Raw genomic sequence first — 20,138 nt, 5'->3', positions numbered from 1 at the left:
CTTCACATTCAAGTGGAGATATGCACAGTTTCCAAATACCGAGCTCTATGTTCTTTTGTATGGTATGTTGTCTATGCTGGCTGCCTGGAGTGCACACACAGTCATCTCAATTTAAATTTTTTTTTTTATGCATTTCATGCACTCACTCACTCACTCACTCACTTACCACTATCCAGCCACACTTATTCATAAGCAGGGATATCAAAAGTATTCACAGCAGATATCTGACATTAATCTGCAATAGACTTTGTAGTTTAATGATGAGGTGATGAAAAATTCTGATTCGCTTATTACATGTTACACTAAAATATTCAAGAGGTTGGACAATCTATTTCACCTTGCACTGCACTTTTCTGCCATCAAAGTAGCAAATTGCGCATGCCCATAAATATAATCAGCACTTTCTTTTTTCTGCTTGTCTTTAGATTGCTGTCTTGCATGGTTGACTTTTTTGCATACATTTGCATACATGCATTGTGTAAATTTTGGCTGCACTCATACAAACACACTGGACACATCAATGGAGACAACTTTGATTCACTTTTGCATTGCCAGATTAAATTGATTAAACTACTTAAAGAACAACGTTTTTTTATGGAATCAGTGTTGGGTGGATTTACATATGTGAGTATTCAAAGAGACAACAAAATAGCTGGCTACCATATTCAAACCATTTGCCTTCATAAATCATGTAAAAGTTTTCATTACATCACGGGCAAAATGTGCCACTACCTTGGCACTGCCAAATCTTTAAGTGGGACAGCATGAAAGATGGTAGAAATGGATTTCTTTGTCATCTGTTTCTCTCAAGACCTTTCAAAAAGAAGGATAGCATTATATTTCACTTTCAGATACAGTAGAGAAGCTGATGTCCAGATCATACACACACCCATTTGACACAAACTCTAGAATTGCATGTTGTGCACTCTTTTGATCCATCATGGCTTTTTATGTCAGCTTTTAAGTGACTTTGTGGACAGAAACACACACTTTGGTTTAGGGATTAAACCGATTAAATATTTTCTGGAATTTAATGACTCGATTATCAGTTACAGATTAAACTGAGAGTGCTGTGTGTGTATATGTATAAAGATACGACTCTATAGGGACTGGGGGTGACGAACGAAGAAGTGAAATATTGACGGTTGCACGGTGGGACAGAAGTCGAGGGTAAAAACGTCTCATTAGAAGAAGCGCTCTTATTTTCTGCTGCTTTCTCTCCTTCTCCACCCAGCTCTTATCCTAAAAGCCTGACACATTTATAAAGCCCTTGCCAGGAAATGGGATTTTCAGCCCCCTCTGCCTCCCTACTCTTCAAAAAGTTATCATCGCGCCAAACTGCATTTAAAAGATGATTGTAATGTAGTTGGGTAAGACAAGACTTTTATTCAATAACAATCTGACATAGACTGGAGCTAGCCCATCTGAGAATGTTAAAGTGAGACATGGTGGATAGACTGTAGTCACAGAAGATCCTTTTGAGTCAATGCTGGGAATCTGGATCACTTTACAGGAAAGCAAACGTAACTTAAAGAAGAATTTGTGAAGATATCCGGCAGCATGTAAGTGTGTAAAGAAGAACGGGGCTTGAGCGTAAGGTCAAATATGTCCCTAGAGCTGTTTTGGTGTGTTGGTCTACACTTACATATACATTAATAAAGAACAGAATATATCCTGTATTGTGAAATGAGTGAAGGCTATTTACATTTACGGCATTTATCAGACGTCCTTATCCAGAGCGACTTACAATCAGTATTTACAGGGACAGTCTCCCTGGAGCAATTTAGGGTTAAGTGTCTTGCTCAGGGACACAATGGTTGTAAGTGAGATTTGAACCTGGGTCTTCTGGTTCATAGTCGAGTGTGTTACCCACTAGGCAGAAGAGCTGCATGATGTTGCTATATGTGTGTGTGTTTATTGGTGGTAAATACCATTTGCAAATGTACATTTTGTAATCAGCTGCATTTTTTGCCTCGTTGGGTGACCTGTGAAGTTCATTTATGCACCAGTGGTGTTCAGCAGATGCCTCATTTCCTGCTCCACCGCATGCTGCAGTGCATCCTGGGAAACCCCTTTGACGCTGACCCTTTTACCAAGAGAGTGTGTGTTGCTTGTGCTGTGGAGAGCGAAAGAGGGTTTCTGCATAATGTGAGTCTGTCAGTAGGACTGATGGCTTGAGCTCGGAGGGAAAGAGTCAGTATTTGCTGGCGTGTATCTTTCTTAGCTTTGGGGATTAGCATTGCATACACGTAATGCTGACACGCCTTACCTGCCTGGCCCAGAGGCCATCCTGCCGATTTTCCTTTTAGCCACGGGTGTTTTTTTTTTTATTCACCAGTGAATGAATGCTGATGCTAAATACTATAAAAATACTTATAGTGTTATTGATTGTATTTGTGATTGTGAAACACTGCAGCACAGCACACGGTGACACAACAAATGTGTCCTCTGCTTTTAACCATCACCCTTGGTGAACAGTGGGCAGCCATGACAGGCGCCCGGGAAGCAGTGTGTGGGGGCGGTGCTTTGCTCAGTGGCACCTTGCCGGTTCAGGATTCATGGGTCTGTTTCCTTACCCACTAGTCCACCCCCACCACCAATCAGTGCCACCGAGGTAACTTTGAGTAAGGTACCCACATACTGCTAACCGGGGACACTGTTCATGGCTGCCTACTTCTCACAGGGTTACCTTTTAAAATACAAACATACAATAAGCTGGTTGAATAAATGTGCACACCCTTAAACTTGTACCTATTTGTTGAAGCACCTTTTGTTTTAATTACAGAATATATGTGGCCGCAATTGCGTTGCTAGGAATTGGACTCCACCGACCTGTAGTGCACATCTCTTGGTGGATCAGGGAAAGGTACCGAGTGTCGGAAAAATCTTGGCCCACCTGAATGTTGCTGAGCACGGTTGGGCTTTGTAATCCTCTCCAGATGTTAGCGTGAGTGGCTCTGCTTTTAATCGCTCTGCGTAATCAGTGAGGAGAGATGAGCTTTTGAGATAAACATATTAAAGCAGAGAGAAAGAGAAACAGGACACCTATTGGATTCTCTGGCCTTACTTATGTTTCCTTTTACAGTGAACATGCTGTACACCAGAGGCATGATTGGATTTTGTATTTCCCCAAGATGTGGAAAGGTTTCAGCTGCACTATGTGATCAAAAACTTGGCTGCTTATTTTGGTTTTAGTTGTGGATGGAAAATCTTTTTTTTTCTCTTTGTGTGAGACGTTATTAGCAAATTTCATTTAGATGATAAATACTAATTATTATAGAAATGATTAATGACCCAACTCAAACAAAAACAGTCAAGCTCACAAGAATAACAACTGTGATATAAGCAAGGTTGCATCACCATTAGTAACGACCTTGGAATGCTATTGGATGATAGAAATCTCAGCAGTTGTCTCCATTCTGCCGCAGCAGATATGAATGCTGTACGATGTCAATAACCAATGCAAATGTTAAGAAGAAATTATTTGTATTTTAAGCCAATTCACTGATATCTCAACTGTACTGATTCATCAAGCGCAGGACCTAAATTTTTAAGTGTGGGGTAAAATGAAGAACTCTGGTTCTTTAAAATGTGTAGGTCAGTACATTAAACTGTACAGAGTGCTTGACCCTTTAGCCTGGGGCAGAAGCTACACTCCAGTTGTCACAGTGATGGAAATGCTGGGTGTCAGAAGCCATCAGCATTTCTCCCACGTGTGTTCCTCCATGTAACATGACAGGGTCTGGCCTGCAGTGATAGCAAGATATAGTGAAGCAGTGTGTATAATTGTATGCCCTTCATACAAATTGTTAAAATGGGCCAAACCTCAATTTTCAGTTCTTTTTCCACGGTTCTATAACAGCTTATAGTGCTTTCTCAGGCCTTTTGCCTAAATCTAGAATTTGCCTTTAAGCTGTTATAGTGCCTTGTTTTCATGGTATATGCTGGGTTTTACTCATTATTATATTTCCTGAGTGTTTTAGCACTTGAAAGTTTAACCAATGGATTGGTGTTTTTCACCTCATGCTCACCAGCATTTCTTCTGAACCAAAAGCACTTGTGTGAAGCTACATATACTGGTAACTATATCTAAAATCTACCTCCAATTGAGGACTTCCTCTCTGGTTTTTACACTGTGGGGTACTTTTCTTGCATTTGCATTTACAGCATTTACCAGATGCCCTTATCCAGAGCGACTTACAATCAGTAGTTACAGGGACAGTCCCCCCCTGGAGCAATTTAGGGTTAAGTGTCTTGCTCAGGGACACAATGGCAGTAAGTGGGATTAGAACCCAGGTCTTCTGGTTCATAGGCGAGTGTGTTACCACTAGGCTACTACCACCCTAAAAGTTTGACTGTTGTAGATAATGGTAGCAATTCTTTATGTATTCATTAGTATATCAATAATTCGCCTGAACAGGGACTTGAACTCTGGACCCTCAGATTAAAAGTCTGATGCTCTACCGACTGAGCTATCCAGGCTCTTACACACGTAAAGATGTATTTGTACATTTTTCTGACTTCTAATTAAAAAGGTCAGTGTTTCATCATTTTGCCATGTTTTTTTATTAGTTTGGGTGATGCATTTGCCCTTAATGCCAGCTCTTCAGCATGGCCCTGTGTTCCTAAAATGTGTTAATGCATGTGGAGGAACATTCAAAGCTTGATCTAATTCCAACCTTGAATATAGCATGGATGCCAGCAAGCCTCTGTGGATGCTTACATCAAATGTTTGTGTGCACTGCAGCCTATATGGATGTTCTGCACAAAGTAAGGTTGCTGGATGTGTGGCAATAAGCAGGATGATTATTTGAGAGTATAATTTTTTATATTTTGGATTGTATGCCACTGTGGGACACAGACATACAAACACAAGTGGAACACATTCACGCAAATGCCCCTTCTTGACTCTTATGATGTGTTATATCTGTCCCCCAATGGCAAGTGCTGAGTGCCGAATTTTAGACTGATTGTAACCTCAGTCAGTGGCAGGTTCACAATCATCTGGTTCTCTACTCTAAAAAGCCATTTGTTTCCATGGCAATGCAAACCCCCCCTCTTCATTCAATTTCCATGAAGGTTATTTTTAAATGTCTTTATTGAACTTTATGGAAGAGGAAGTGCAGAAAAAGAAACAGGGGGATAGAATGGAGGAAAAAAAAAATTTTTTCCACCAGTCCTGTGTCATTTTGGAACAGAACAGGCATCAATTGTAATGGTGTCTTTTTCTAGATTCTCCCAGGTGGAGAAAGGTCTTCTGATTAAAATGAAAAGGTCAGGATACTCCTACCTACAACCAAAATTGTTGATCTCAAATGACTAAATAATGATAAAAGTTTCTATTGTAATTTGTGAGTTTTGGTGAGTATTTAATGCTTGTATGTGTTCATGACATGCAAAACCCACCTGGTCAAAACCCTAGATGTCTCCACTGGTGCAGGGCCGAAATCACCATCAATGATGGCTTCTTTCTCTTAATCAGAGAGGCTTGTTATGTTTTTTTGGGTTGTTTTAGTGCGGGTTATACATTTTTCCCTGATAATTGACGGGCTTGCAGGTCATGACAAACTGAGCTTAAAATTAAAGTACAATGTCCAGGAATGTGCAAACATAACCATACAACAGACAACACTACAACATTACATTAAAACAAATTTACCATGCCAAACCATAGGGTCCTGCTGTAATTGTTTCTATAAATTCAGGCCCTATTAAGAAATAAATGGCCTCCAAATCTTGTGGAAATTATAACGCTCATCTCTCAAATTGAAGCTAAGAGTTTCAAGATGGATGAATTCTAACTCTACCCTGGAAGGGGGTCCTTCTCTGTATCACTCCTTCCCAAGGTTTCTTCCTTTCTTTTTTTCTCTCTCCTAGAGTTTTTTTTTTCTGTTGAGTTTTTCCTTGTGTGCAGAAGGGTCAAGTGTGGGGGTGTCAACTGTAGGGCCTGTCAAAGCCCATTGAGACATACTGTATGTGATTTTGGGCTATATAAGAAATAAATGTTGTTGTTGTTGTAACACACCTCTTATCCACTGTGAGATGTCAGGGCTTTTTTTCTGACTCCTTGTACAGAACAACAGAATTTTCAAAAGTTTTGACTTAACTAAAGGGATATTAAGAGGATTGTCTGTACTAAGAGTACACAAGGAAGGGGAAACAGCTACATTTTGACCAAATATGATATTCTTTTCTCTATGGATGTCAGTCCAAAATTTTCGGCCATGCATACAGTACAATAAATAATGTGATAATGTACCTTCTTCAATTTTGCACTTATTAAAATACTGGGTCCATTTTATGCCACCTTACTGGAGAAATATGCTTTCTATGCGTTATTAGCCACACATCATCCCACTCTCCATCTCCGATCTCAATGCCAAGGTCAGTGTCCCATTCAGCTTTAATTTTAGCTAAAATCTTCCCACCAATTAAGCTGAATCTTTACTATCAGTAAAAATGTGTAGACTTCACCACAACGATCAAACTGTTTAAGAGTGGATATACCTAAGCTACATAATTGAAAGAACCTAAAATATTGAGTTGCTGTATCTTTTAACTTTTCAAAACTCAGGAGTGAACCGTTTTCTATAATAGTCATCCTCCAGACTTTGAGAGAGTTTTGTAAGGCAAAGTTACCATTAACAGCCAGATTGACCCATTTCCAAGAAATATACAACAAAGGTATTGGAGATACTGAGTTTGCTTCAATATCTAACCAAGTAGATTTTGGGTATCCTAAATACCAATCCCAAATGTATCTACAGAGGCATGATAGTTAGTACAGTTTAATTCTGCTATTGATTTACGTGGTAATAGTATAGGGATTATTTGAAAGGGGAATAGTAATCAAGGTAGGACATTCATTTAAAATAGGTGTATCCTTCCCATTAATGACAAGTAGAGAATGGACCAACATGCCAGGTCCTGTTGAATTTGACAGATCAAAGGAGGAAAGTTAGCCTTATACAGATCAGGCAAGGAGGAGGTGATAAATATTTCTAAATAAGTTAAAGTCCAAAGTTAGAAAGAATATGGAATAAGTACGGCCATTCTGTCCTATCGAATGGTTTTTCAGCATCCAGTGTCACTGCTAGCACCTTGTCCCCTACACTTGCACCATACTGTATCATATTTAATAGCTGTTGCATATTATTGCATGGATTGCATGGATACGTCCTTTTATAAACCCTGTCTGGCAACAAATTCTCAAGACGCTTTGCTAGTATTTTGGACAAGATATTTCTGTTTAGATTCAGTAACGAGATTGGTCAAAAGGAAGAACACTCATCAGTCTGTGATCCATTTTTATAAATCAAGGAAATACAGGCCTCGCTGGAAGATTTGTGAAGAAACCCGTCTTCAAAAGATTGATTCAATGCATTGAGCAAATGTTCCAATAAACGTTGAATTCTTTTTAGAACTCAGCAGTGGTGGCCTAGTGGCTAAGGAAGCAGACCCTTAATCAAAAAACTTTAATGGGTTTGAATCCTAAACTGCCAAGGTGCCACTGAGGTGCCACTGAGCAAAGCACCGTCCCCACACACTGCTCCCCGGGTGCCTTTCATGGCTGCCCACTGCTCACTAAGGTGATGAGTTAAAAGCAGAGGATACATTTTGTCGTGTGCTCCGTGTGCTGTGCTAGTTTTCACAATGACAATAACCCAGGGGCTTTGTTATAGTGGAACTCAGTAGCCATTTCTTTTGGCTAATAGGTCTGTCCAATGTATGGGTACACAGGGCAAGTCAATTCTTGATAAAAAAGATTAGCATATTTTATTTGGATTGTTGTGTTGTCTCAGATTTGTTCAGACCTTCAAAAAATTACTTAAATGTTGCATTGACATCCTTATTGAAGTCTATTCTAGTGAAATGTATTGAAATCTATTGCCAAGGTGATCCTTTATAGTTGAGATAGCTTGAGGTTGCTTTATTTCATGAATTAGATTGGTGAGGTGTCTGTTTGACTTATTTCCATATTCATACATTTTTGTTTACAAAATAGCAGTGCCCATTCTGCTTCATATGTAGGGATGGTTTCTAAAGCTACCTACAATTGTACCCCCAGTTTCTTCTGTAAATCAAATGGCTGTGTCTCAAGTTCCAGGCATTTGAGTGTCTGATTCTTCTTCTGACATACCACATATTAAATAACTGTTCCTCACATAAAGGCTTTTGCTGTGTTCTCGAGCAGGTGGGGCCCTACACCTGGAGTTATATTTTCAGTGATAAAATATGTAAATTGCTGGCTACATTTTACATTTATCAGACGCCCATACCCAGAGCAACTTACAATCCGTTGTTACAGGGACAGGGATTTGAACCTGGGTCTTCTGGTCTGTAGGCGAGTGTGTTACCCACCAGGCTACTACTGCCTAAAATATGTGTTGTATTTTGGGTCCTTTAAAAAAATGTTAAATTTCCAGATACCACACTGTCGCTCTGTTGCATAGGAAAGGCTTGCCATGTTTAGCATCTACCTCATTCCTAGGCTACCATGGGGGTTAACATATGTTAACAATCTGGTTAACATAAAGTTCTTTATTTGTGTGAAGCCCAGAGGCCTCAAGGCTCACACAGCAGGTGCAGATGCACCTGATGAATGAGTCCTGATCACTCTCAGCTGGCCCTGAATAAGCATGAATTATCAGGACTCATTCAAAGCCAGGCTGCTCCATTGATAGGGAGAGCTCTTCTCCAACATGTGTCCCAAGGTGTTCCCACTGTGCTGTTACATGAAGTGCTTTGTCCATTTATGTGCCATATGTGCCTAAGTCACATACTGTGGTCAAAGACCACAGGGGACATTCTTCAGTGCGAGGCGTGGTGGTTGGGTTATTCATTTATCCTCTACTCAAAATAAACTGTGTTACATTTACATTTACAGCATTTATCAGACGCCCTTTTATCAGTCCAGAGCGACTTACAATCAGTAGTTACAGGGACAGTCTCCCTGGAGCAACTTAGGGTTAAGTGTCTTGCTCAGGGACACAATACTAGTACGTGGGATTCGAACCCGGGTCTTCTGGTTCATAGGCGAGTGTGTTACCCACTAGGCTACTACCACCACTCTGTTAATTTTTCCCTCATCACCTCAGCTGTGACAATTTACAGCACAATTCTAAAAGAAAGGGGGCAATGGGCCAGTGCATATTGCTGCATGTAATGTGTTTTATAGATGCATTATGCATTTTCAGCATTTAATTTCTATAATTTTACGGCACGATACATGAGTGGTGAGGAGAGTGTTTCAATTAGCACAAACATGGACGCCGAGGCGGTGAAACGGATTCTTACTTCTGGATTACATTCTGGATGCACTGGCAACCAATGCAAAGTTTGAGGTGTGGGAAAAAACTTTGACCATGAACATTGGTGTAATTTTTTTGCACTCAATTTTTTTTTTTACGGTGGGCCATGGTATGTCCTCTCCACATTTGCACACACTCTGAAGGTCCACTATTGCACCTTGGGAATGTGTGTGAAGGTATCCACCTGGTCACCCTAGCTGAAACTGGCTGAGATGTGTGGCTCTTTGTGAAGAGCAACACAGAGCCACACATCTGTGATGTTTAGTGTCTGCTAACATGGGGAGCAGAGGGTCTCAGAATGTTAAGCTAGTTTGATTAAGCTAGTTATTGGCCTCTGGTGCAGACACATGTAAGTGAAGTGGCCTGGGTATGCTGAGCAGAGCTGGTGAGTGTGAAGCAAAGCGACCTCCAAATGGGGACATGCGCGATCGGTTCCCACTCTGGGGTGTTTAGTGCTCACAGCAAGACTTCAGGGATTGACAATATAGGCTTCTGAGTAAAGCGAGAAGAGGATTTTGATTAAATAACGTAGTGACGTTGAACCAGGGCTTATATGGGTTAGCACACTGCACCCTGGTCCTGACGCATCACCATGACTGCCAGCCAATGTACAATCTACCGACCAACATGCGGTTGCAGATATTTCATAAAATGCACTGAAAAGAAACATTTTCAAAATGTTTCAAAATCTGTATAAAGAGCACCCAGAGAAACGCATATATCCATGCCTGTCAGGATTGGCCTCAGCTGGAAACATCACCTGAACAGCTGTTAAAACCCCTGTGGTTCCGCCCATGGGCAGCAGCGGCATTTTTGTGAACTTTTGTGAACTCTGTTTCATGAACTTTCGAGAACTTGTTTGTAGACCCTGCAATGTATGTGTATTTTGAGTTCTGGCAATCGCCACAGGCCTGCGGGCTAGTTTGTTTTTTCCCCTTTTCTCCCATTTTCGGCCATCGCACCATTTTGATTTGTGTTTAATAATATAATCCCATTCCCATTATTTCCAGTCTCTGCGCTTACTTCCCTCATCAGCTCGCGGCCATTACAGAATGCCGGCGCTCCCAGAGCGCAGAGGAGGAGAACCACGGAGAAGAACGCAGCCAGCCACGGTGAGTGCGGGCGCCAGCGGGGAGCGCTGGATGGTCGCCCCCGTGGGGTTGGGGAGATCCGCGGCGAGGTGCGCCGGGACCTAGAGATGACACCCACGTGCTGGTTGAGATATATCTTCCTGGTAAATCGGGGTTCCAGCTACATCGACACCTGGAATGTCCGCAAGACACGGGTGAGTCAGCATCGTCGTGGGTGAGTGGGCGGAGCGAAGAGGATGGCATCAGTGGCAGCGAGGAAGTGACGTGGGCAGCGAGCACAGAGACAGCGAGCGACCCCCGCGATCTTCGCCATGTCGGGCCAAGAAGAGCGACAGAGCTGGGTCCTCCGGTTGCCGCTAATGAGGGCGGGTCAGGCATGGGCCTGGGTTCGCCTCCAGTGGGGCGGTGCGCCACAGAGCCCCCTGGAAGGGATGAGGACACATCTGGGACAGGCAGGAAGAGGGCCTGCTTGTCCCAACAGATGCAGAAGGGTCTAACCGGATGGTCTGGTGAAGCCTCCACACTGGCACCGGGGACGTTGCACGTGCCCAGAAGGCATTAGCCTGGGGTGCATTGAATGGTCGCTGGAGGTTCCGGGACCGCCTCCCTTCACGGTGCAGGGAGAGAGGCTGGCCGCTGTACCAGCAGGGACGTGCAGCGTGCGTGAGGGGCTGCATGTTCCCAGAATGCACCAGCCTGGGGTGCATTGAACGGTCGCCGGAGGGTCTGGGAGAGAAGCTGGCTGCTCTGCCAGCGGGGACATGCAGCGTGAGGGGCTGCATGTTCGCCGAATGCACAAGCCTGGGGTGCATTTGTGTTTAATAATAAAATCCCATTCCCATTATGTCCCGTCTCTGCACCTACTTCCCTCATCAGCTCGCGGACGTGACAATGCCACTCTCACTGGGAGCTGGGAGATGTTAAAGATGTCCCAGACATCTTTAACATCTCACTGGGAGGCTAGCGGCTAGCCCACACAAACCTGCTATCCCTTCCATCGTTCTGGCCAACGTTCGCTCATTGGAAAACAAACTGGACTACATCCGACTACTACGTTCATCCCAAAGGAACGTAAAGGACTGTTGTGTTTTTGTGTTCACGGAAACATGGCTCAGCGACAGTGTCCCGGACCACGCCATTCAGCTCGACCAGCTGACATGCTATCGTGCCGACAGGGTCGTTGTCACGGGGGGTAAGACCCGCGGTGGCGGACTTTGTGTTTATACCAGTGACGCTTGGTGCCGCGATGCCGTTGTAGTCTGTAAATACTGCTCACCAGTGCTGGAAGTTATGGTTATTAAGTGCCGACCGTTCTACCTACCGAGGGAATATACAGCTGTACTGCTGTGTGCGGTGTACATCCCTCCCACCTCCAACAACAACAGGAGCGAGGCACTACATGAACTATACCAGCACATCAGTGAGCAGCAAACAGCCCACCCTGATGCTTTTCTCATTGTGGCGGGGGATTTCAATCATGCAGACTTAAAGAGCGTGTTTCCAAAAATACAGCAACACATTGACTTTCCAACACGGGGAAATAACACACTGGACCTTGTTTACACCACCCAGAGAGGAGCCTACAAAGCTTTTCCCCTCCCCCACCTCGGCGCCTCTGATCACATCTCTGTCATGCTAATGCCCTCTTACAGACCGCTGGTAAAAGTCAACAAACCGGTTCGTAAGCAGATAAAAGTGTGGCCAGAAGGGTCTTCAGAGGTGTTACAGGACTGCTTTAACACCACAGACTGGAATATGTTCAAACAGGCTGCCACTTACAACAACACCATTGACCTCCAGGAGTACACAGAGACTGTTACAGCCTACATTAACAAATGCACTGAGGATGTAACAGTCACCAAAACCATCACTGTCCATGCCAACCAAAAGCCATGGATGACAGGGGAGGTCTACAGACTGCTGAAAGCTCGGAACGCTGCCTTCAGAGTTGGAGACGAGGCGAGCCTGAAGACAGCCAGGACCAACCTTTCCCGTGGCATCAGAGAGGCAAAGAGACAGTACTCCAGAGAAATATCTAGTCGCTTCAAAGACAGCAGAGACACACGGAGCCTGTGGCGGGGCATACAAACCATCACGGATTACAAGCCCCCTCCACAGACCTGTGATAGCACCATCTCCCTGCTGAACGAGCTGAACACCTTTTTCGCTCGCTTTGAAGGGAAAAACAGCACCACAGCACAGAAGACCACACCCCCTCCTGGTGACCAGGTGTTGACTCTGTCCCCGGACAGTGTGAGGAGATCCCTCAGCAGGATCAACGCTCGCAAAGCTCCGGGCCCTGACAACATTCCTGGTCGTGTACTGAGGGACTGTGCAGTGGAACTCACTGATGTCTTCACAGACATCTTTAACATCTCACTCTCCCAGGCTGTCGTCCCCACCTGCTTCAAAGACACAACAATCATTCCGGTGCCAAAAAAGTCATCTCCTTCCTGCTTTAATGACTACCGTCCAATTGCACTTACCCCCATCCTCATGAAGTGCTTTGAGCGGCTAGTCATGAAGCACATCAAGTCTGCCCTCCCCCCCTCACTGGACCCCTTCCAGTTTGCATATCGGCCCAACCGCTCAACCGATGATGCCATCTCCACTGCACTCCACTCAGCACTCACACATCTGGACAAAAAAGACTCATATGTTCGAATGCTGTTCATAGACTTCAGTTCAACATTTAACACTATAATCCCATAACAGCTCACACAAAAACTGATCCAGCTGGGGCTCAACACCTCACTGTGTAACTGGCTGTTGGACTTCCTCACAGGAAGACCACAAGCAGTACGGGTTGGCAGTAGCACATCCAGCACCATCGTCCTTAACACGGGGGCTCCTCAGGGATGTGTGCTGAGCCCCCTTCTCTTCACTCTGCTGACCCATGACTGCACTCCGTCACACTGCTCCAACCTCTTCATCAAGTTTGCGGATGACACGACTGTGGTGGGACTCATTAATAACAGGGATGAGTCTAACTACAGAAGCGAGGTGAACCGCCTGGCCAAGTGGTGCGGAGACAACAATCTCTCCCTGAATGTGGAGAAGACAAAAGAGATTGTTGTTGACTTCAGGAGAGGAAACACTCAGCATGCTCCTCTGACCATCAACGGTGCATCTGTGGAGAGAGTGAGCAGCACCAAGTTCCTGGGTGTGCACATTACCGAGGATCTCTCCTGGACAAAAAACACCACTGCACTGGCCAAGAAAGCACAGCAGCGTCTTTACTTCCTCCGCAAACTAAGAAGAGCAAGAGCACCAGCCCCCATCATGCACACATTCTACCGAGGAACCATCGAGAGCATCCTGTCCAGCTGCATCACTGTGTGGTTTGGAGCCTGCAATGCGTCCTGTCAAAAAACTCTCCAACGCACAGTAAGAGCAGCTGAGAGAATCATCGGTGTCCCTCTCCCCTCCCTCCAAGACATCTACAGTACACGGCTCACCAAGAAAGCCCTCTGCATAGCAGCTGATCCCACCCATCCAATGCAAACCTTCTTCAGCCTGCTGCCATCAGGGAGGAGACTGCGGAGTCTCCAGGCCAGGACCAGCAGACTGAAGGACAGCTTCACCCATCAGGCGGTCAGGAAACTCAACTCCCTCCCGGCTCTGCCCCCACTCCCCTCACTCCCCTCTTCTGCTCCACAAACTTTCTGAACTCTAAATCACACAAACTGACCATGCACCAGTCACTCTGTGCAGCTCTGGTCTGCCATCTACCTCACTTTCACTTCGTCACTTTAAACTAAAAACTCTGTTGCACTATTGGTTTTTGCACTCTCCTGATGTTGCACTCTCCACCATGTGCCCTTATTTGTACATGGTGTTTTTAAAATTGTATATTGTGCCTTTCTTTTTAAATTGTATTTATACTCTGTATTCGTTACTGTTACTGTTTTTGTATTTAATGTTATTCTTATGGGTCAGAGAGTAACGTAATTTCAATTCTCTGCATGTCCTGTACATGTGGCAGAATTGACAATAAAGTTGACTTGACTTGACTTGACTTGAGCTGCCTGCCAGCGCGCCATCACGACAGAAGAAGTAGAATATATATGGTAGAAGATTGAGAATATATTGGTTGTAGCTCTGTCTCTGTTAGAAGGATGTAGGGAAGCTGGCAGCAGTTGTCTCATACAAAATGAAACAGGCCTTCGGCGCTTGTATTGTGACTGATAAGGAAGTCGTCAGGGAAAACTGTGATCTCCTCCCTCATGGGCCTTCACTGGGGTGTACAGAGGCAAATGTCTGACATTCAAGCAACGTGGTGCCCTTGGTGTCTTGGCTGTGAGTTGTGGCCCGCTGGAAACCCGTTTAGAAGCAGTTTAATGTGCTGCTTTCTTGTTGCAGAGCTGCTTGGTAGTCAAAACGTTGCTTGTGATTAGTGGCACGGTAGCTGAAAAACAAATGACTCTGGCTTTTACCAAATAAATGCACATGTTTGTTTGCTTTAACCAAATAGTTCTGCATTCAGTACAAATTGTCACTTGCTCACTCTTGGGTCTGTGTGTGTGTGTATGTGCCTGCAGCCTGATGTATAACCTAAATCCCTCTGTTTTCTTCTGTTGTTGCCTAGGTAATTAGTTTGGGTTCCTGTTGCATGGGAACCCTAAATGTATCATTCCATCCAATGCTGCAGTGTTGTGCACATGGCAAGCAGTAACTCTGAGAGAGCAGTTTTGTGTAGCGCTAGATGCTAAAGAAGGAAAACAATCTAAAGCAAAAATAGACACATGCAAGGCTGCTATATACAGGTGGTGTTTGAGATATTAACCCGATTGCTAGCTCTTGCAATCACACACACACTCACAAACACACAAACATCTAGTCCAAATTCATTTAGGTTGGCAAATGTTTTTGCAAATGTTTTTCAGGCCGATTAAAATATTTAAATCTCAGCAGGGTGCAGTTTGTGCATTTGAAGTCATTTTGTATCCCTCACCTATGATCTGTCATTAAGCTGTCATTAAGTCAGACATTTATACTGTCTGTGCATGCATGTTCTTAGTCTGCAATATCCTCGTAGCGCAAATACATTTTCAGTGCCTGGATGGACATTTTATGAAATTCATTGCAATAATGCTTATGTATCACAATAAGGTGAAGATAAAATGTCAGTTCACACATCACTCACTGTTAATTTTTCTCTTAGGGTAAGAAGAGTTGATTACATAGAGCTAGTTACATATTTATAAGATGGGTCTTAAATAGCATTATTAAATAGCATTATTTCTCTGGATCTGGATTATTTTGCTTCACAAATGTAAGTTTTAAAAGCCCAGATTCTGTATTCATGATGTTCTTTATTCAGTCTCCTGTGTCACCTAAAAGCCAGTTAAATTAGCAGAGAAAATGAGCAAGAAACAAACTAATATTTGGTCAGCAATTATTACATATTTAACAGCACAAGTGAAAAGAACACAAAGAAGATCATATAGAAGATCATATTTACAAGTCTGGTACCAATGTTACAGAAAAACACTAAATAAAAGAGAAAGGGATTGTGGAAGAGAGAGAAAAGCTGGCAACCAAGCTTCAGAGAGGCAGCCTGGTTCTGGAGAAACAGGGAGAGAGAAAGGCTCAGAGCCACCAATGGAGCTGGAAGAAAAGAGACCACAGGCAACAAGGGAAACTATTTTATACTCTGCATTTGATTCCGGAAGATACAGGAAGACAGTGGTCATCATCACCCTCCCCCTCATGGCACCTCAGGCCATTTGCTGGCTTTTCACACCTCTTGTTTGAGGGAGGTTCGCTGGCATGATTTTTTTTTTTTACTTTATTAACTTTATTCTTTATCAGTGGCACCTCAGTGGTACCTTGGCAGATCGGGATTCAAACCGGCAACCTTCTGATTACGGGGCCGCTAGGCCACCACTGCCCAACCTGCAAGCCTTAAGGACTAAAAGGGACCTTTCCTGACTGTTCCTACAAAGTTGGAAGTACCTGCTAGAAATTCCTGCAACTTTTCATCCACCCTGAACGATTTTCATCTTGTCTTTTCATCAGTGTTTTTTTTTCTGAGACATTGTTGAGGAAGATCTGTAAGATTTTATTTGTACAGTGTGTGCTGGTTTAAGAGAAGTGGCCTGTGTTCAGTTTGTTAAACAAACTGAGAAATTGGTGATTTTTCAGCTTGCAGTTGTGGATGATACTGCTGCTTGTGCAGAAGATTTGAAGAGGACGCTTGGGCAGAAGAAGTAATCAGAAGGTTTCCAGTTCAAATCCCAGAATCGCCAAGGTGGCCCTGAGTAAAGCACCATCCCCACGCACTGCTCCCACTGCTCACCAAGGGTGATGGTTTAAAAGCAGAGGACACATTTCGTTGTGTCACCGTGTGCTGTGCTGCAGTGTTTCACAATGACAATCACTTCAATTTAACTTTCAATTGAGTGCATATACCATCTTACTGCTGTGTTGGATGTGTGTGAAGGGAGGTCATGGTGGACGCTGATTCAAGAATACTAATGCTGATGAAAGCACCATGTCAGCAGCACTGAACGCCACGATCATTGGTTTGGTTGATAGCCTCTATCAATATTGCCGAAATAATGCTTAACAACTAACAGCTTGTAAAATAAAATAAAGTGTGTTAGTGTGTGAAACTCAACAAATAATTCTACATGTGATCTTGCCATAGAAATAAAGGTGTGTGCAACATAGAAAGCGACATAACTAAATTGGTAAATGATAACCAGAATTAACTTAATTGTTAGAAGAGATTGGATGGTAAGATATACATGTGCAAGTGTCCACATCCAAATTCTGCATAATAACATGCATCTAAAAAATAGAGGTTCAGTGGTGCAGATTTCCAGACATGTTTCAGAACTAGAACACAATATATTTATTGTCCTATTTCCTATTTTAGCTGCATATTCTGCATATCATTAGAAACACATACACTATGTGTGTGTGCTTTGTGTCAGGTCTGTCTGGGCTTAATTAGACCTCCAATGAACTTTCAGAACTTCCCATCTTGCGGAATTAGCACAATGTGGAGATGTGGAGGGGGTTCTTTTAGTCTAACCTGAGTTACAGGGAGCTGCCAGAAACATTTGAAGCTTTATCTTCTTCTTCCCCCGTTGAACACACACTGTCTATCTGTCGCTCATGATGAGATCCACAGAAGTGTGATCAGACACAAGCACAAAGAGCAAGCTTTTGCATATGGAACAGGGGGAGGAGGGAGCTATGGCAAACAACGTGTAAATGAAGTGACTGCTTTATTTAAATTGCCTTATTTAGATCAGAAGGAGTGATTGTGACTCTGTCAGAATGTGTCAAACCGCTGTCTACTCTCCCACAGTTCTCTTTTTCATGAACTGAGAGAGTCCTTTCTCATTAGACTATTTGTCTGGCCGGTTTGTACAAGTACTTATGCTCCCTCCGCTTGGTTTGGTGTGATCTCTTACTGCTTTTCCATCATTAAACTTTCTCTCTCCCATCATCTTACACAACTAATGCCTTGTTCAGGCTACATTCTTTAAGCAAATTAGCAGGTGATTACGCAAACACTCATTCCACGTCCTAATTTGAGCATGCAAAGCAGAAACACTCAAATCATCTAGGTTTCATGTATAATTAAATATAAAAGCAAAGTCAAAGTCAAAATATACTACAAGGGAACTGCCATGTAGGACTAACTGATTTAGCCCCAGCTGTCAACTGGCATATTAGCATCAACATGAATAAAACAGTAACATTAATTTTTTATTGCCTGTCATCCACATCTGTATTCAAGCATACAAAGCAGAGTTTTTTTGTGTCAGAGCAGATGTATTCTAAAAGTATTCTGTTTTTTATAACTTCATTCTGCATTCAGTAATGATTTTAAAAATATGTTGAATATGCATCACTGTTATATGTATTCAGTTACCTTACAAATTAAAGGTTGTGCAGTGTGTTGCCTAGCAGTGGTGCAGTGTGATGGTTGTGTAGTGTCAACTGTACATCAATCTGACAACCTTGAAAGTGGTGTAGCCTGAATTTCTTTTTCATCTCTGTCACTTTGTCTTTTGTCCTCAGTGGCAGTTGGATATTTGGATGAATTGAAGGATGACTATGAAAGGTCTCTCGTCCAGTCGTAGCCACCACCACACTCTGACCTCTGACCCCTCTTACGATTCACTGAACCATCACTCAGAAAGACGTCCCTACTCTCTTGGTCCACCCAGCGCCCATAAACCTGCAGCTGACAACCACCACGCTTACTATGGCTGCCAGTCAGAGTGCACCGGAGGTGGAGGGGGTGGTTCAGGACCTTATGGCAACCTGTCTTGCAGCACGTTTCCACGGCGACAGCACTACAGCTCTCACCACGAGCTAAAGGATGAGTGCGCTCTGGTTCCATACATTGGACCCAGCAATCCTATCCTGAGCACTAAAGCTAAACCCACACAGCCCGCCTGCCAGTCTCCAGTAGTCCCGGCCACTCTGCTGGAGCAGTTCGAGCGGCAGCAGCCCGTGAGGAGGGATGGCTACCACACCTTGCAATACAAACGGACGGCACACGCACTCGAACACACACGCAGTGATAGCCCTAGTCGCATCCGTCATCTCGTACACTCCGTGCAGAAACTCTTCACCAAGTCACACTCCCTTGAGGGTCCAACTCGTGGTTCTGTCAATGGGAATGAGGCATTAAGCCCTGACTCGGTGAATAACAACAGCATGGCACTGGCCATCATCCCGGCCGCTAACAACGCATCGTTGCAGGCTACACTAACCAAGCAGACGAACAACAAACACAGCAAAAGCAAAGATCGGAACCGAGCAGAGTCCAAAACATGCAGACTGCGTTCGCCAGTTTCAGGCTACTGGAGCTCTGATGACACACTGGACCCCCGTCAGGTATGCCTCTACCACCGACCTTCAGGTGTCATGACGATGGGACGCCACCCAGAGAAGTCGCAGTCACACTACTTCCTGGAGACTTACAACACGCTAGGTGGCAGTGCGGCGAGGCAACTGAAAACGTCACAGAGCAATAATGATGTAGGGAAGTGCTCCACCTGCTCTGGGCTGACGGTGGGCTTTGGAGGACCCCTCACAGGAGATGCCACCGCGGCCCTGCTAAAGAAGAGCTCTTGGTCTAGCACTCTGACGGTGAGCAGAGCCCGACAGGTTTTCCAGAAGGGGAATGTAAACCTAGATAAGGCGTTAATCAAAGCACCACCCTTTCCACCGGGCCATGCCTGTCAGTTTCTCCAGGTAGGCTGAGATCAGCATTGGTGTCATCATCCTCATCATCACCCATGCAGTTGTACTCCCCGCTGTAAACCTGTTTTTTTGGGGGGGGATTTTTGTGAAAGAGAAAGGCCTCTGAAGGCTTCTTCTCTTTTCCTTCTCATTTGTTGCATTAGTACTTTCATAAAGTAAGCATGTTCCCCATCCTGACATTCTGTCTGTCATTCATTTTTAATTAATTTAGAAATTTTAACATTAATATATTTTTTTAACAATTTGCTTGAACTGTGCATGCCTTTGTTAATTGTGAATATATATATATGCGCGCGTGTGTAAATCTGTGTGTGTAAATGTATTTATATTGTTATTTATGTGTGTATTTATTATGTGTTTCAAACAAACATAAAACAGGCAAATATTAATAGAAAAAAAAACAAGAACAACAATAACATTTATTTCTTATATAAACCATAATCACATACAATATGTATCAATTGACTTTGACAGGCCCTACAGATGATGATGATTTGGTGAT

The 20,138-nt window shown here is 43.6% G+C and overlaps 1 protein-coding gene and 1 non-coding gene across 7 annotated transcripts in view; one reads left to right on the top strand and one right to left on the bottom strand.

The window, feature by feature from the left end:
* Window positions 1-20,138, top strand: part of dlgap1b (discs, large (Drosophila) homolog-associated protein 1b) — a 112,680-nt gene that overhangs the window by 53,381 nt on the left and 39,161 nt on the right. For 4 of the 6 annotated variants that reach the window (XM_028963785.1, XM_028963810.1, XM_028963792.1 and 1 more), the window contains one exon: window positions 18,443-19,627. The exons of 1 other annotated variant lie outside the window; for it this stretch is intronic. In XM_028963785.1, coding sequence (XP_028819618.1) covers window positions 18,473-19,627 — 1,155 coding nt within the window. In that variant the 5' untranslated portion in view covers window positions 18,443-18,472. The remainder of the gene's footprint in view (window positions 1-18,442; window positions 19,628-20,138) is intronic. One more of the 6 variants, XM_028963801.1, reaches the window with a different exon arrangement.
* Window positions 4,410-4,482, bottom strand: trnak-uuu (transfer RNA lysine (anticodon UUU)). The gene has a single exon. It is a non-coding gene; the product is annotated as a tRNA-Lys (tRNA).

The sequence above is a fragment of the Denticeps clupeoides genome, chromosome 2 (genome assembly GCF_900700375.1).
Source record: "Denticeps clupeoides chromosome 2, fDenClu1.1, whole genome shotgun sequence".
Classification (NCBI taxonomy): domain Eukaryota; kingdom Metazoa; phylum Chordata; class Actinopteri; order Clupeiformes; family Denticipitidae; genus Denticeps; species Denticeps clupeoides.
The sequence above is the reverse complement of the archived record's forward strand: the minus strand, read 5'-3'. Positions and strand labels throughout refer to the sequence as shown.